At 42.8% G+C, this 18,415-nt stretch overlaps 1 protein-coding gene across 3 annotated transcripts in view; it reads right to left on the minus strand.

Moving 5' to 3' along the window:
* The window catches only part of macrod2 (mono-ADP ribosylhydrolase 2), a 539,507-nt gene that overhangs the window by 391,430 nt on the left and 129,662 nt on the right, over window positions 1-18,415 (minus strand). For all 3 annotated transcript variants that reach the window (XM_059565968.1, XM_059565967.1, XM_059565966.1), the window contains exon 4: window positions 1,616-1,645. In XM_059565968.1, the coding sequence (XP_059421951.1) occupies window positions 1,616-1,645 (30 nt within the window). The remainder of the gene's footprint in view (window positions 1-1,615; window positions 1,646-18,415) is intronic.

The raw sequence follows: 18,415 nt of genomic DNA on the forward strand, positions 1-18,415 counted from the left end.
CAACTACCAATTTTAGGTTTTAGTTTTTAATCCTTATACTGTAACTTTGATACTTTCATTCAACTTTGATACTTTTCATTCAAGATGTGTTAAATTGATCAAAGCTAACAGAAATCTTATCGATCCAAACTTTTGAACGGTAGTGTATGTGACATTCACTGTAAAAAACAATTTTTTTTAAAAAAGTATTGTCTTGAGACTCAAATTATTAACATAGTAACTGATTTGGATTTGAGTACAGTGTGAACAAAGCCTAAAATCTCCCCGTCAGTCCGTCCCAAACTAGTGTGCTCTTTTCAGAGTTTAGCGTGCTTTCTTTTGTTGCCAACCTGGGATTAGCCTTTTTTTTATCTTCTTTGACACTATACCAAATGTCTTATAGTTCCGGGTTAATTGGTTTTCTAGCACTGGCATCTGGGAATGGCAATTAGGGGAGACAATGCTCTTGATATGGGCTTTGATTAAACTCCCTTCAGTGCTGAACAAGACAATAAGCTCTTTTTTTTTAAATCAGGGATGTGAGTTTTGTTTGCAGGCTGACATGTTTGGGAAAAAAACACCTCCAGATGCAATGCTAACAGGCATATTTCCTTTCACAGATCTTTTTCAGGTACAAAAATATTCCCACAGAGTGTAACATCAGCCTTCATTCACCTGCTGTTGCTGATGAACATCCTCTAATAGTCTCCCTTACACACATATGCGCATACTAACCAATATCAAAAGCCAATTACGGCAAAATAATGAAGAATCCAAAGTGCCCTCGAGACGTTTCGCATCGTGACAAATCAATACAAGGACCATGATGACATACAATGATGTGCTAATACAGCACGGGCCGCAGAAACATTTGACTCCCAGTTGTGGGGGTCACAGCGATTCACTGACAAGAGCTGTGGTAAGTAGTTTTGTCACAGATGTGTGACCTCTGGCCTTAATAAGGCATTTTTTTTTGGCCACTTCTCCAATCAGGGAAATCGGTCACAGTGACGGATAAGGGTCTATTCTAGAGCTACGATGAAGAAAGACGGGGGTTTGGGGGCTTTTAGCACACATCAGATAACATAAGAGCTGTAAGGAGAGTGTGATGTGAGACGGATCGAGTATCACGAGAGGTAATCGCTTCCTCACGAGAGACCCAATCAAGTGCGGTCGGCTCCCGAGATGTGGCAGGGGAGAAGGACCCTCCCTGACACCGTAGCACAGATGGATAAACAATGGATCATGTGAAAAGGGGCACACGACTGACCTACATCCATTATCTGGGGACTAAACGGATTCCTCTGTAAAAGTGGGGTGGATCAAAATTCCAGTTGTAATTGGGTTGATTCCCGACCCCACACCCTGACACTCCTTTACTCCTTCTGTCATGCTGTGTGTTTTGTGTGTAATTATTTCAATCATGTCAAAATGTGTGCAGAAATGGTTCCAAATGAGGGCCTGTGTAGTGTTGCTGCATTAACCGCCCACATGGGCAACCACAGACATGGTTGGACACCTCAGACTTCAAGTGCCAGTGGATGGCGATGTGTTTCCCACTGTCGAATTCATGAAGAAACCACCTAACATCTCAAAACGATGTTACAATGAAAATGTAGTAAGATAAGACACTTACCTCCTCCACCGCCGAGCAGAGAAGAGTTTGCTGTAGAGGAAACAAAAGAGAGAAAGACAACATGAGTGTCTGAATTACTGAATATTTTCAAAAGAAGCACTTTAGCTCAATGCGGAGCATACTATCATTCAGATGAGAGCCTACAAAGAAGTGGAACCTGAAGGTCAAGAACACTCCAAAGCCAGACATATGGACTGAATAGAGGTTTGAGGTACCAGTGAGCTAGCAGCTGTACTGCTGAACGCTATCATTAAACTCCTTAATAAACACCATTGAGCGCTAAATGCTCAGGTTGCGTGTTTTCTGCCAGAGCCGAGTGGGCTACATGTAGAGCTGCTGTGGTGAGTTTAAGCAGACGTGGTTGGGGGGCCAGCGTTTCTTTGATGCTATGTTTCTGATCTCTGAGCAGTGCAATGGGAAGCCTGGGGTCAGCGGCTTGTCTAAGAAATCCCTCCCGCCACCCAAATAAGAGTGCTGAAAACAGAGCAAAAGTATATTCCACTCCTCTGTACTTAAGAGGGACAATCACCCACACAGGAGAGTTTGGCGCCACAATTTTTTTTTCACTATTCTAAGCCAATAAGAGTTTTCGTTTTATATTTATATATATATATATATATATATATATTTATACCTACACACAGTATATACAATAAATAATATTTTACATATCATATATTAGTAAAAAACATTAAATCTGCACTGTTCAGAACAAATGCTAAGAGATGCATCAGCGTTTTAAAAGCAAAGAAAGGTCCTAATGGTGCAACTGTGTTCTTCTGTCTGAGATTTCCCAACGACGACAGCACGGCATCTCTTATCCCAGCGGGGACGCTGAGAAAGTTGAGAATAATGACCCACGAGGGCCCTTTTATTTTTACTTTCTTAAATGTTTCTTTCCCTTTGTGAAGCAAGTCTCTCTCTGTGGGATTCTTTTGATCTCTCTCTCCCTCGCTCCTGCTTTTTTTTCTTAGAGAATAAGCATCTAGGTAAGCTTGAAAAAACCCTGCTACCTCCACTGAGATCGACAACAAGACTAACCCCTCAGCAACTGATATCAAGGGAGACATTAAAATCCTCAAAATGGATGGGGACTTTTCCTTCGCAATCTCTTATCATAAGACAGCTAGCAGGAGAACAAATGGAGAACAGCTGCTGCGAAGAAGCAAAAGAGAAAACGTATGCACTTTCAGAAGAAGATCTCAGCACTGCTGTGCTGTGGAACTGGCTACTTGCAGTATGATCCAAAGTGACAGGAACTTGAGTCGGCACAGGCCACAGTTAAAATCTAACAGAAATCTACACCAGAGGCATAATCATGCCATATTGCAGTTTTATAGATTTATTAATCATAAAACACATTTGCTCTCTGTCTATCTTGTTCTATATCTAAGCCAGTGGTTCCCAACCTTTTTCAGCTCGAGGGCTTTATCAAAAAATTGTAACGTCTCTAGAACAGACATAAGTCAAAATGTCATAAGTCAAAAAGTAAAGATGTAACAAAATGTATAGACTTATGGCAATAAAAAAAAAAAAAATACTGTGTCCAGGGACTTTTTATTCTTTCTTTTTTGCCATGCATTGTTCATAGAGCTCATTAATTGTAGCGGTGCCTCAGGTGTTTGCAGTGTGTATACAGTATATGTATGCGGTCAGCAGCGAGAGCGCATAAATATAACGCGAAAGCACATTAAAATAATGCACGAGCGCGAATCTATCTGTTCGCACGCAGATTTCCTTTGCTCTGTCACAAAACCAGACGTACTTGCTCAGATACACGCTGCTCTGCACGGAAAGAGAGTGCGCACTTAAAACGTGTCTCCTCTCACTTAAACTGCGTCCTGTGCGCTCACAACTCTCTCTATGTTCTTGTGTTAGATATTCATTATTTTCGCACGTTTTTATTTCTAGCCTTTTACCGCGTGCAGTGTGAATGCTCTGATCTGTTAACATGGACTCTGAAAAAAAGGCGCATCACAGACAGAGTGTGAACCTGGAGTAAGGAGTTACAGGCATATGCCCAGTCTTTTCTGTTCTCGAGCTAGGCGCAATGCATTCTGATTGGATCGGATAGCATACTACGGGAGGTCAGGGCCGCGGAAAATCGTGCTATAAAGCGATTTAGAAATCGCACGCGCTCAAATCGTGATTTTATGATGATTTCTATTAATTGCACAGCCCTAGAATGGACTGGAAATGAACAGAAAATAACTTGGGCTGGCACCGCTCAGCAAAACAGGAAAACCAGATCCAGGCAGAGCTCGGCAGCGGGTAGACAGCAGAGCAAGCAGTCAGGAGGAAACACAACAGCCATTTATGCATGTTTGAATTTGTTGTTCTGTAGCATATGTAGCAAAAATATCTAAAATAAATTGGTGGTTTATTCTTAAACCAATCAGCGAGCTCGAATAGTGGAAGCATAGTAACAGTTTAATATTTCTTTTTTTGTTATTTAATTATATATATGAAATGATGTTATGTTATGACTTAGACATTTTTACATATATTAACAATATTATTTCTTTTAAAAGTAATTGGCGGCCCACCTGCAATACCACCGCGGGCCACAGGTTGAAAACCACTGATCTAAGCAATAAGGTACAAAAGGAAAAAAGTGATTGATCCATAGATATATTAATAAAAATAAAAATGTTAATGTATATAGCTATACAACTGTTCAGTGTGATTTGTTTTTTAAGAAATTAATACTTAAATTAGAAACAGTAATTTAAAAAAATTATATTTCACAATAATACTATTTTACTGTATATTTGATCAGATACAGTAATGTTTAGAGAAATTATGCTTCTAGCATCACAATAGTTGCTGAATGGAAAAAAGCACACACACACAAAAAAAAAATTCTTGGGTATTTCTAGCCTTACAATAGTTGCTAAATTGCAAAAAATAAATAAATAAAAATAAAACCACCCACATTGTCATCTTAATGCAGGAAAGCAGACAGGAAGACAATGTGCTACTTCCAGTGCCATCCTAGACCTTTGCTCTGCTGAGTGTCCACCCTTGATAAGACAACAACGCTCAACAGACAAAAACAAAGTTCTGTCTGAACATGGTGCTGGCTTTTTTTTGGTCTTGTTCGGGTCATAAATCCCAGTCAAAGTTTCCTGCTCTCTCTTAGAGAACTGACAAGGGCCGGTAGGACTCTCAGTGGTGGGTGTCCCGCTAAGCTCGTAAATCTAACAATACAGAAACACTGAGATTGTGCTGGTCATTAGTTAGTGTCAGAAAACAACACCGATGCCGGCCTCCACAGTGACGATATCCTCACACATTCCCACACTTCCACACACACAATTGCATCTTTCTGGTGTTTTTCCTTTTGCACTTGGGTTTTATACAAAGCAGCTAAAAGCTGCTCACACTTTCCTGTCGGGCCCATAGGGACATAGCACATGTACACCATAAAAGACAAAAAAACACCAGAGAAAAAGAGAAACACTCTTTATTAATACATCACAGACAACACACACAAAACTTTTAGGAGACAACAAAAAATTAAGGCATGCAAAAAACTAGACTATGTTTATATACAGTGTGTTGACACGTATTCATCTGTATTTTAAGTATACATTATATTTATTTAGTTAATCTATTTTTAGTCAGTTAACAGATTTAGTAATTTAGATTAAGTTTTTATTCAACAAAAAGCTGATTTGTTCTACGAAATTCCACTTTAGGATTCCATTTGAGACAATATTATCCTTCAAGAACTCAAATACTCGTACAACCTGATATAATGAGAAAATGTATGAATTTACATTATTAACATGCTAAAACACAGCATCAACCTGCTAAAGCACTTTGAGAAACTGATTTTCAACCTTTGCGTGCTTCCAGAACAATTTCATCCATATTTTTTAAAGTTGCACAACAATATCAGAATGTGTGATTGACTGACTAACTCCGTCTGGCATACAGAATGAAGATGCAAGAGGAAAGCAAGCACAGTTTGCATTAACCTGAGGCTAAACGAAAAAATGATCTGCCAAGACCTCAAATGAACCAAGCTAAAATGCTTCACTGGAAAACAACTTGATTTTCTTGCCTGGTTTTATTACCCACTTTTTCCTGGCATTTGCTTTCAGATGCACACCAAATCTTCAGATTTTTCACATTTATGATGCCAAGTTCAAAACAGTAGGGATGCACGATCATGATTTTTCATGGCCGATACCGATTTCCGATTTTTTTATTTTTTCTTTAAGCAACAAACAAGAAAGAAGGAAAGTGTGCAAAAACAAGATGTTTATTTGGTATTTAATAGGCCAAACTGGCTTTTGGCTATTGAAAACAATAACCATAACCATCTGAAATTAACGGCAGAAACTGCACAGTAAGCAGCCTACATTCAATACAAACATAGATGGTACAGATATCAGCATTTAGCTTTTGTTTTTGAATTGGGTTGAAACTACATAGAACTGGCCTTAAATGAAAACTAACTTTAACCATGTGAAATTAAAGGCAACAACTGCATAGTTCTACAATCCAAACAACACAATCAACACACATTCAATAAGATGTTTCTTAATCAGAATTCATTCAATTTAAAAAATGTCTTTACCAGTGAGACTAAATAAAAGTATGTTATATAAATAAATTATTCCAAAATGTTAAAATCAAATAATGTTTTTGCGAATAAAACATAAATGCAAAGTGTTTCATTCATCCAATAAAAAAAAATAAAAAATTAGGGTGATGACTCACATCTATATTTTAACTTGAGCCAATGAAAAATAAATATCTATTGTCTCAAGTAAAAAAATATAGACGTGAATCATTACCCTAAAATGTTTTAATTGGATGAATGAAAACTTTTTTCAGTGCGCTACAGCAGGTGATTTTTAAATCAAATTAAGTCGATGTAATTTTAAGGTAAAATAAAAATAATCATCCTATACAGAACTTACGTACTTCTGGCTTTTCAAACGTGTACGCAAGTTCTACTTTACAAAAAAAAAGCACCAGTTTTGTCAACAGTTTAGTCAGTTTCGTTTCTCATCCAACACGTGAGAAGTTAAGCTGAACATCCTTCACTGTCTCCGCGTGTGCGGGGCGCGGACAGGAACACATACGCTCACGCAGCTTCAGTACACGCAGGAAATACTTTTATTTGTGCGTCAGTACACAAATAGCTGTTCACTTCCTGCTATCTGTGCCTCAGATGTGTAGCTCTGCACTTCCAGCACTGAATGGCTGCCCGTGTCCTACACACAGATTTCGAAATACTTCCTCACAAACGACATGATAGCGAATGATTACAATATAGTGTGTGCACGCGGATGCACTTCCGGAAAAATCCGCCGAAAAAAGACCAAAAACCGTCCGGTTCCGATTTATGGCCAGTCAACCGGTGCATCCCTACAAAACAGCGATATAATTTTCCTCCGAGATTTTGGCCTTCGTGCAAAATTAAAGTGAGTAGGGGTGCACCGAAATTTCGGTCGCCGAAAATTTCAGCCGAAAATGGCATTATCGGTTTCGGGCAGAAATAACAAATCCAGCAGAAAATGTCCACCGAAAATGAATGTCCACCGCGCCCCTCCCATCCGTGCGCTAGTGCTTGGGTTTCACTCACGGTCAAGCTGTTATCACTCGTCACCCACCCCTCCCCTCCGTGCTTAAGCAGGTTTCATTCACGTTCGAGCTGTTTGCACGCGTCTGCAAAGATTAAGCATGTCAGCTGTATGGAAGTATTTTAAAGTTTCAGATGAGGACAACAAACTTGCAATATGTAACGTTTGTTCTGCAAAAGTCTCAAGAGGGGGTACGGTGCCAAAGAACTTTTCGACAAACAGGTTTTATACACCACCTGAAAACAAAAAGCTGAGCAACTTTTGTTCTTAAAGAGAAACCTGACACGTTTCCTTTTTCCTGTTTATATAGTTACATTAAAATTTGCGTAGCACCGCACAACTGTGTTTCCTAAGGTTACATAGGCTTAAATGTTCTTTACAGTTTGAGTTTGGATTAAGTTCTATTGCTGTTTTGCACTGTTGTTTTGCACAGAAATTTAAAATGCAAGTAAATAATTGTTTACATTGCAGCAACAGAATAGAGGCCCACTGCCATTCTGTGATTTTTGTGTGCAGTTATTCATATAATTGTGGATTGTTTTTTCCCCCACAAATGTTAAACTATTTTATTCAATGGAAGAAAACTTGAAGAATAATATTTATTTATTGTTAAAAATATTTTAGGTTTTGTTATGTAACTGTAAGTGTTAATAAAAGTTTGATGATTATTCTATTGGTTTGTGATTTTTCATTTCTTATCCATTAAAAATTTTGCAATAAGTTTTTAAAAGAAGCCATTTTCGGCTTCAGTTTCGGTTTTCGGCCAAGTGCATCCTAAATATTCGGCCCAGAATTTTCATTTCGGTGCATCACTAAAAGTGAGTACACTGTAAAACGTACTCGGTTACTAAACGTAACCTCGGTTCTCTCTAGAAGAGCGAACGAGTACTGCGTCTTAGCTAAGACGCTACGGGAAAAGTCTCTTTTCACGAAATACTGAAGCAAAAAATTATCCTTAATTTTGTATTTTTGTAAAGCGCATTTGCAGCAGTACACAGCCATAGGCGAGACGGCTCGTTCGCTCATTGGCTTGTTCTGCGGCAACTGCACAGCCTATCGAGCGCGGGCTGATGCAACATCAGACCAATAAGGGCGCTTCGCGCCCTTCTTGCCACTTCCCGCCGAAACGGGTGTGGCCCAACATATAAAAGGAGCTCGAAAAGGCTGACTCACCTGATTTATTTCATCGCCGAAGCGAACCAGAGTGAATCGTGCACACGGCACAGAACGCAGTACTCGTTCGCTCTTCTAGAGAGAACCGAGGTTACGTTTAGTAACAGAGTACGTTCTCTTACGAGAGCTCTCTCGTACTGCGTCTTAGCTAAGACGCTACGGGGACCCAATATAAAACGCCGTGCGCGCAGGGAACACACACCAATAAACCTGAAGCAATGCCCAGGATTTACAGTGCACAGTCACCTGAGGGACTCACAGAGAGTCCAGGACAGAAAAGGGAAAAAGCCCTCCGTCCTATATCTAGCAGCATCCGTAGATGCGGCAATATGACATCACACAGCCGAGGCAAGGCCTGACCAATGGGGCAATGCGGGTCTTACGCAATACTGCCCATATAACAGTCGGCAGCGCATAGCGCTCGTGAACTCAGAATTCCCCTCAGGGCCCTGATTCGACTATACCGACAACAGCCTTGCTTGCAAGGCGGGGACCTCCAGGTTATAGAACCTGATAAATGTAGACGGCGAGGCCCAACCTGCCGCCATACATATATCCTGCAAGGAGATCCCGATAGACCACGCCCACGAAGAGGCGACGCCTCTTGTGGAGTGTGCTCTGACGCCCAACGGGCACTGAAGGCCCCTGGAAGCGTAAGCTAACGCTATGGCGTCAACTATCCATCTGGATAGAGTCTGTCTCGAAACAGCCATTCCCTTGGAACATCCACCGAACGAGACAAACAGCTGCTCCGTCTGCCGAAAGGCAGCAGAGCGAGACACATAAGCTCTTAAAACCCTGACAGGGCAAAGAAGACTCGAGTCTCCATCCTCCCCTGACACCGGCAGGGCAGACAGGGCAATAACCTGAGCCCGAAACGGTGTGTTGAGGGATTTCGGCACATAACCGTGCCTAGGTTTGAGTATGACCCTTCAGTCATTGGGCCCAAACTCCAAGCACGACTGGCTCACCGAGAGCGCGTGCAAATCACCCACACACTATTTAGCACTCCCACTGCGAGATCAGCGGGTAACCGTTGAGCGCCCACACATGGAGGGACCACAACTCCGGTTGAGGGTGCCAAATCGAGCCCCTTGCCTGCGAGAGGTCCCTCCTCAACGGTACCGGCCACGGGGCGACATCTGCTAACTGCATCAAATCTGGGAACCATGGTTGGTTCTTCCAAAGAGGTGCTACAAGCAGTATTGAACATCTCGTTTCTCTCACCCGTTCTATCACCTGCGGAAGGAGGGAGACGTGAGGGAACGCATAAAGCGGGCAACACGGCCATCTCCGTGACAGCGCGCTTTCGTTCTTGGAAAAGAACGCGGGGCAGTGAGCGTTTTCGTGGGACGCAAAGAGGTCCACCTCCGCCATGCCAAATCTCTCTCACAACAGCCGGACTGTTTGCGGGTGTAGAGACCAATCGCCCGTAGGAACATTGCCTCTGGACAGCCTGTCTGGACCCAGATTTTGCAGTCCAGGCACATGCACTGCTCTCAGCGAGCGCACGTTGCGCTGAGCCCAAACTAGGAGGCGTTCCGTCAGCCTGCACAGGTTTCGGGACCCGAGAACGCCCTGGCAATTTATGTAGGACACCACGGACATGTTGTCCGCACGGACTACGACGTGGTGATCCTGATATGGGGACAAAAGCACGTCAGCGCGTTCTCCACTGCCAGCATTTCCAGGCAGTTGATGTGATGGAGCTTTTCCCGTTCTGACCATAGGTCAAAGGACGGTCTGCCTTCGAGCAGCGCTCCCCATCCCGAAGCGGAGGCGTCCGTCGACACCATTTTCACACTCGGGGAAGTCCCCAGGCTTACACCTGATCGGTACCAGCCGTTCGCTGTCCAAGGTGCTAGAGCCGCAACACAGCTCTGATCGACCTTGAAATGCAGCCGGCCAGATGCCCACGCTCTGCGCGGCACCCGAGCCTTCAGCCAGAACTGCAGGGGGCGCATGCGGAGCAGGCCCAGCCGCAGAACCGGAGATGCTGAGGCCATGAGACCCAGCATCTTTTGACAGTGTTTGAGCGACACGGTCGCGCCGCAGCGGAAAGAACTCGCTGCGCACTGAATGCCCATTGCGCGCTGTGGTGACAGCCGCGCCGTCATGGAACACGAGTTCAGAACTATACCCAGAAACAGGATCGTCTGACTGGGGTTCAGCGAACTCTTCGCCCAATTGACACTGAGGCCGAGCTTCTCGAGGTGATCGAGTAAAACGGCCCTGTGGTCCACGAGCTCCGCTCGTGATCGGGCCAGAATCAGCCAGTCGTCCAAATAATTCAGCACTCGTATGCCTCTGAGTCTGAGAGGAGCGAGCGCTGCATCCATGCACCTCGTAAACGTACGAGGAGCCACGGAGGACTGTAAACTGGTATGCCTGGCCTTCGAAGGCGAATCTCAAATATCGCCTGTGGTTTGACGCTATCTGTATTTGAAAATACGCGTCCCTCAGATCTATTGACATGAACCAGTCCCCTCTGCGAATCTGCGCGAGGAGTTTCCTGGTCATAAGCATTTTGAAACTGCGTTTCATCAATGCCTTGTTCAGCTGTCTTAGATCCAGTATGGGCCTGAGACCCCCGTCTCTCTTGGGCACCAGAAAGTATCTGCTGTACAGCCCCCCCCTCGCTTTGAGCTTGAGACACAGGCTCTACAGCCCCTTTGCTCAACAGTTTTGATATTTCGGCCCGAAGTATGTGTGCTACTTCTGTTTTGACTGTAGTTTCGACGCGCGCCGAAAAAAACTGTAGCGAGTAGCCTCTCTTTATAATGCCTAGCACCCAATCCGAAACCCCTGGAAGCGCTGACCATGCATCTGCATGAATGGCTAAGGGCTGGATGCGAAGCGCGCTCTGTTGACTGGGCAACGGCGGCGCTCGGGTGTGCTGCGCATTTGAGGCGGGGAGCGCGCTGATCACAGCGGGCAGATCGCTCCTCCTCGACCCCGTCCCGGCGCTTAACCGACTGGGGGAAGGCTGAGCAGGTCCCGTGGGACTCGATATGTCTGCGAGTAACTGTGCGCTGCATATGTGCACATTTACCACTTTCAACTCGCTGTCTGCCTGTGCAGAGTGTACGTGCACGGGCCTCGTTTTTACAGAAGCCACGCGCCGTATGTGACATAGTGTATGTGGGCACTGGGGAGTGGGCGCGTTTACTATGCGGCGCGCTCGACCGATCTGTGTCGATCTTATGTGCGCGAGCCCTGTGTGCAGGGCTGTGCTTACATGTGGAGATGGGCACTGAGGAGTGGGCATCGTCACTGCATTTATAGCACCATCGGCCGTGGCCGGACGAACGTGCACGGGTTTCGTTTTTACAGAAACCACATGACGCGTGTGACAGTGATTGTGGGCACTGAGGAGTGGGCACGTCTACTATGTAGTGCGCGTGATTGACTTGAGTCACTTTTATGGGTGCGAGCCCTGTGTGAAGGGCTGTGTTTATATGTGGAGATGGGCACTGAGCAGTGGGCATCGTCACTACATTTATAGCACCATCGGCCGTGGCCGGGACACCAGAAATTACACCTTTTTCGGGAAATATCTGGGTAGCCGTGATAACGATTTTCGTGTGCAGGCAAGCGGGCAACCGTACAGGCTTGCGCATTGCAAAAAACGCTGAAACAGTCACAATCTCTGGAACTGAAACAGCGGCGCGCTTAGGTGAGAGCCCGGCCACAGCAGAACTCGTACACCGGCGCTTCGATGAAGCAGCCATCGTGTGTAGTGCCGACGCAGCGTCATGCAGCATGCATAGATGGCTTTCCTAGGATGGCTTTGGGGCTCCCGGCCTCACCGTAATCCTCTGCCGCGGTCCCTGCGGCGCGGGGCGACAGCCGGTAGAGCGAGAACGGGGGTCTCGAGCTGCGTTGCTGAAGCTGTTGTGATAACGGCTTTTGTGTGCAGGCAAGCGGGCAACTGTGCAGGCTTGCGCATTGCAGAAAACCCTGAGAAAGTCACAATTCCTGGAACTGAAACAGCGGCGCGCTTGGGTGAGAGCACGGCCACAGCGGAACTCGTACACCTGCGCTTCGATGAAGCAGCCATCGTTAGTAGTGCCGACGCAGCGTCACACAGCAGGCTTTAGATGGCAACACCGCTTTTGCCGCCGTCCAGCAGAGGGCGGACAAAGGTGCGTCGCTATCGCCTGTTCCACCGGCGGAAGTGAGTGGTAGTTCCTGTTTTTAGCATCATCAGTGTGGAGAATGCTAGTGAGACAGGCTTTGAGAAGTACGCTCATCCGAAAGGGAAATACAATCCAGCCGGGAACGAGAGGGGGGGCGCTGGTGCAAACCACTCGCGGCCGAGACTCATCGCGGCCAACACGAACATTCGCCCCGGCTCCTTCTCGATGTCAGCTCGTCAGGGCGAACCGGCGAGCTCGGTTGAGCTGAAGACGGTTCCGGAATACGCTGGAAGCGATGCTTTTACGGCGCCTCAGCACAGCGGAGAATGCAGGCTCAGAGAAAAAGGCCAGGCGAGTCCTCAGAGTCACCATGGCAACAGCTCGCAGTGGGGGCATCCGCCGTCAGCGAGCGCGAGCGCTGTATGATCTTCACCCAGGCAGGAGACACCGATGACGTACCGGTCTCCCTCGCTGAGTGGGGCTCTGACGAGCCGCAGGAAGGCATCTTAAAAAAGACGAGAGCTCTTTTACGAGTGTGTGTCGCAGGGCGAACACACACACACACATAAAGAACAGCTTGGATATAACAGAATTGAAAGGATATAGGCGCCGGATAGCGCAGCAGGAACGGCAGTGGAAGGCGGCGATGCCAGCAGCTTCAGAATGGCTCGTCCTGCTGATGTGCTTTCTCAGACGGCGCTTGCTTCCTCCGTGATCCAGCGATGCGTAAGCTTCGCTGAAGAGATGAAAAATCAGGTGAGTCAGCCTTTTCGAGCTCCTTTTATAGGTTGGGCCACACCCGTTTCGGCGGGAAGTGGCAAGAAGGGCGCGAAGCGCTCAATAGGCTGTGCAGTTGCCGCAGAACAAGCCAATGAGCGAACGAGCCGTCTCACCTATGGCTGTGTACTGCTGCAAATGCGCTTTACAAAAATACAAAATTAAGGATAATTTTTTGCTTCAGTATTTCGTGAAAAGAGACTTTTCCCGTAGCGTCTTAGCTAAGACGCAGTACGAGAGAGCTCTCGTAAGAGAACCGAACAGTGAAATTAATCAAATGAAATTAGTTAATTGCACTCAAATAATAATGAAAGTTCATTGGAGTTAATTTAAATAAGTTCTGTGAACTCAAAAGTTTGTTGTAGTAAGGTGAACTTAAAATGATTGCGTTTTCAAGTTCCCAGCATGCTTTGCATCAGAAAACAAGGAAAATAAATGTAGAAATTAGTGTTATTTTGTGTGTTTTAACACAAGATTAACATAGAGGGACTTAAGTTAGTACTTAAATGTTGTGTTATGTTAGAACTTACAAAGGTTTCTATTATGTTTTTTTTGTAGTGTTACCGTTGTGGTGAAGAGTAGAGCCTGTGGTAAGGTTGAGGATGGACAACAATAGACTAGAGAAAATTTTGAGTGAAGTACTCTCTAATTATAAGTTGAGAAATATAAATATTTCTAAGATAACTGAGATAATTTAAGGCAACTGGAAATGTAATTTCTAATTTAATGTAAACTTAAGAGTTCTTTGAACTTATTAGGATTTACAGTGTATGGTAACAGACACTTAAAAATATATATTTTATTGAACTAAAAAAATTTAAGTTAATTTGACTTAAAATTTTCGATGTAATCTGTTTCAACTATTTTTTTGAGTTAAGTGAACTTGTCGGATTTTACAGTGTACAAATAGAAGCATGTTGTCGGAAGAAACAAAATCGTTATACTTAGCAGGCTGACATACTTAACATGCCAAGCTAAAATTACTTGCTTTTTATTAAAAAGGAGGCTAAAAACAGGATGCCAGAGTACATTCAAGTTTTAATATTCCAAACATCGTTCAAAGAGCTGGAACTAGTTACAGCAGTAGTGAATTCTTTAAAGTGCTTTAAATGCTCAGCCATGTGTAAATAAGCTTAAAAAAAGGATGACAGGTGAATCGCCCTTCAGTTTACACACACACACACACACTAGACTTTCCGCTTCACAAGACAGCATAACTAGGTCTGCCAGTTAGCCCAAAATTTTAGGGTGAAGACATTAGTACAGTAAGCAATGGGCTATAGATCAACACACACGCTCACAAAGAGCCCTGCAAAATTGCTGAAGGCTGAAAATATCAGGAAGAACCTATCTCATGTCAGCAAAGCTCGGCGTTAAATTTTTGTGGGTAATGATAAGACTCTTTATTAGCCACTGAGACAGAAAGAGAGAGAGAGAAATCTAGGCTGTATTTCTTATTTGCAGCACATTAAAAATACATGTGATTTTGCCTGGCTCAGACGCAGCACTGTGCGATAACTCTGCTCGGCTCTTTTGTTCTTTATTGCGCCGAGCGTTCCCGGAGGAATCAGTCTGCAACTGCAGAGCACCAGAGCAGGACTAGCTGAATCAGAGAGTATGGGACCAGAACAGATCTCTCATCTCATTTCATCTCTCTCTCTGTGTATGAGTACAGTTATATAGCAGTCAAGGGAGGAAAGGGCCGAAAGCACTCAGTGCCGAACCACACTTGATCAAAGCCCCACTTCTCCACATCAGCGAGGTCCGTTCACCAGGCACAGCACTACAGTCCCGCATCTCTGACACTAACAACTGCTCAAAGAGGAATTCTTAATCTTCTGGATGTCCTGGTATATGATGATCAAGAGATCTTCAATCGTAACTCCCAAGGCAAGCTCGAGCCAGTTTTGATAAATCTTGAGGGAAACGAGTCAATCTAATTGCCACTGTTCTCATCAACAAAAATGACTGGTGCACAAGTTCATTAACGAAAGGTTTCTGTCATGAAATCTATGCACCGTAATGATAATTCATTTTAATTGTTCGGTTGACAAAAAAAAAATGTCTGCGTTTATGTATCCATCCACCTTTTACTTCAACGCGGAAGTAAGCCTATGGGTGAAACTTCCGGTTCATTAGTCGCTGTAGGTAAATAACGAAAAGAATAACAACGTGCAGTAAACAGTAAAACTGTTTGCACTACAAACCAGTGTGTTCATAATTAAGACAATACATTAAAATAATAGCTGTTTTGTTCAGCTAAAAATAGCTGGACAGAGTGGACGCAGATGAGACCGGAAGCCAGACCCATAGAATTTACAAATGGCCGTGCCCATTTTTCCGACAAGAAAAAGGTGGATACAGCCTACTAAAACAGAAAACTGGTGCGGGATATTGAAGAGGTCATTTGATTAACAAATAAACTAATTAAAAATAATGTACAACCCTGTAAAGTAATGGGCAAACAATAAAACATTTATATTAAATTATAAAATAAATAATGTTTTTAAAAACGGTCCATACTTTCATGTATAAAAAGATCACAAATAAATATTTTTATTTAATGAGCCATCAACCTCAAAGCCACAAAATGCCAATTTGAATTTTATATTTTACTTCTTTCAGAACTGTTATTTAAACTGTAAAATAAGCCAACTTGTGTTACGTTACCAAGAAAATGGACCAAAAAAATAAGCCCTATATTCGTGTCTGCATGTCATCTCTTTACCACCACCTCCACGCAGTCTTCTTATCACAATGGCTTAATTCATTCTCACCTTTCATCTTCCATGCACGCCCGTTCAGATCCTTAAATTTGATGTGCAGAAGAGAAAGCAATAACAAACAATAATGGTGAAAAATAATGATGCTCCCGCTGGTGAATGCAAAGATGGACTAATACATTCTGCAAGGTGTTATGATTCATCATGCGAGACAAAAAAAGAAAAAAGAAATAGGATAAAGTAACAGGGACAAAAAAAACACAGATAGTCTCTTTCAGTTAGTCTGGCCTAAATGACTTCTATCCTTGTAGTCTGAAAAATATAGTTGAAAAAAAATTATTTGTTCAGTATTGTGCAAGCCTGTGTATGAGAAAAGATCTACTGCTAATATACTGTTGAGACAGATTGTGGGAGGAAGAAAAGCCTCTTGCTTTATACACACACATACACATATGGCTTTATATGGACTGCACAATATGGACTGTACAATAAGTCAAAGAGAAAGAGCAAATGCCACTGGAATCAAGGAAATATCTTTTTGTGAGCTGCTACAGAGTAAAGGCCACATGCACACAAGCACCATAAAAAAAAAAACATATGTTGGTATTTTCATCTGATTTCATATATTAATCATAATGAAATTATTTTTTTTTTTTTGTCAAAATGAGCAAGAGCCTTGACTTTACAGACAAATATGCTACACAGTTGTTAGAATATCTAAAGAATACATCACCCAAAAAAGGTAATTAGGTTATCATTTAACCACAATTGTGTTGTTCCAAACCCATACAAATTTCTTTTTTTAAGTGGAAAAGGAGAAATTAAGCTGCTCTAATACATGCAATGAAAGTACATGGGGACCAGCTGTTGTCATCATTCGCTTTCATGGGGAAAACATCAGCTTTTCATTTTTGAGTGAACAATTTCTTTAATAAGCAAGTATCATATGTAGGATACTGGCATCTCAACCTTTATGCAATATAATCACTGCTGCCCAGTTCAAAACATCCATAATAGCAGGTCCAACATGGAGGACATTAAGCTCATGATGAAAGCTAAACAGAAGCGTAAAGGGCTTTGCTTTGTACTCTGTCTGGTATTAATAGTCATTTGGAGTCATTTAAGAGAAAAAAAAAATCAGACAAATCTAAATGAAAGTCAATGAAACTGGAATTCACTTCAAACTTTGTTCTATGTTTCTGCCACTTGAAGTTAAAACGAAGGCTGGTCTTTACACCTCAAAGGAAAGAAGCATCACGCTTGGGTTAAAATTGCACGCCGACGGCGCCCACTGTTACTCGCTGAGCCATAAAGAGGAGATAAACAAGGTTATTACCCAAACCTGCATGCTATCATTAGTGCCCAGGGCCACACACAAATAAAGGCGATATCAGAGCATCATGGGCACTGAACGCTTACAGCAGCGTTCACCTGAATGTAAAACCATCAAAGGAAAACTAGCTGCTGTTTATTTTTGCATCTATTAATGGTGCGCTATTCAAAAACCTCGCCGAACTTACAAAGCACATGTGCATCTCATATGGTTGTATCTTTAGAAACTTAATGAGCACCAAATATGCAACTTTTTAAAACACAAACAACCAAGATAATCATAGACATATTAAGCAGCCCGTAAACACATACACATGTATGATATATATATTTATTGTGAAGAAAGACAACAAAAAAGGTGTTAACCAAAACCAGCTCCTGCATCTTGAGACAAAAGATCTGATTACTTTCTTTAGATCTTCACAGATGTTTTGACTGGACCAAATGACATTTCATCAAAGACTTATTTCAAAAGGGACCTTTTAAAGGCCACTGTGGCATGTTTATTAAGTAGGCTAGTATGTTGGGTTAAAAATAAATTGCAAGCACAAAATCACTCTGATAATGCATACTTTAGTTGACTGAAGCCATGTGTTTGGAGTTCAGAAGGCTGTATTCCAGTAGGCACTTAAAAACTAGATGTAAGTTTCAAGTCGTACTGTAGTTAAGAAAGTATTTGAGGAATGCATGTTATGTCTGAGATGAGCAGCAAAGGGAGGGTTTGAAGGCCAAGTAAAAGGCAATCAGCCCGAATATTAACGACAGAGATTTGCATAAGCTTCTATTTGAATTTCAATGGCATCTAAATTGAAGTAGGAGAGGAGGTTATTTTTGACAGCCAACATCACATGCACGAAAAATAAAGTAAATAAAAAAATAAAAAAAGAAAGACAGATACTGACATTTGACACCCCTAATATTCAACAAGAATAATACATAAAACAATATTATAGATTTGCAGATTCTTTACATTGTTTACATAGCAAGGCATAATTACAGTGGTCCTTCAATTTCTCTTGTACTGATAGAACTGCTTGTAAAACAATCAGATATCAG

This window comes from Carassius carassius, chromosome 14 (assembly GCF_963082965.1).
Source record: "Carassius carassius chromosome 14, fCarCar2.1, whole genome shotgun sequence".
Taxonomy (NCBI): domain Eukaryota; kingdom Metazoa; phylum Chordata; class Actinopteri; order Cypriniformes; family Cyprinidae; genus Carassius; species Carassius carassius.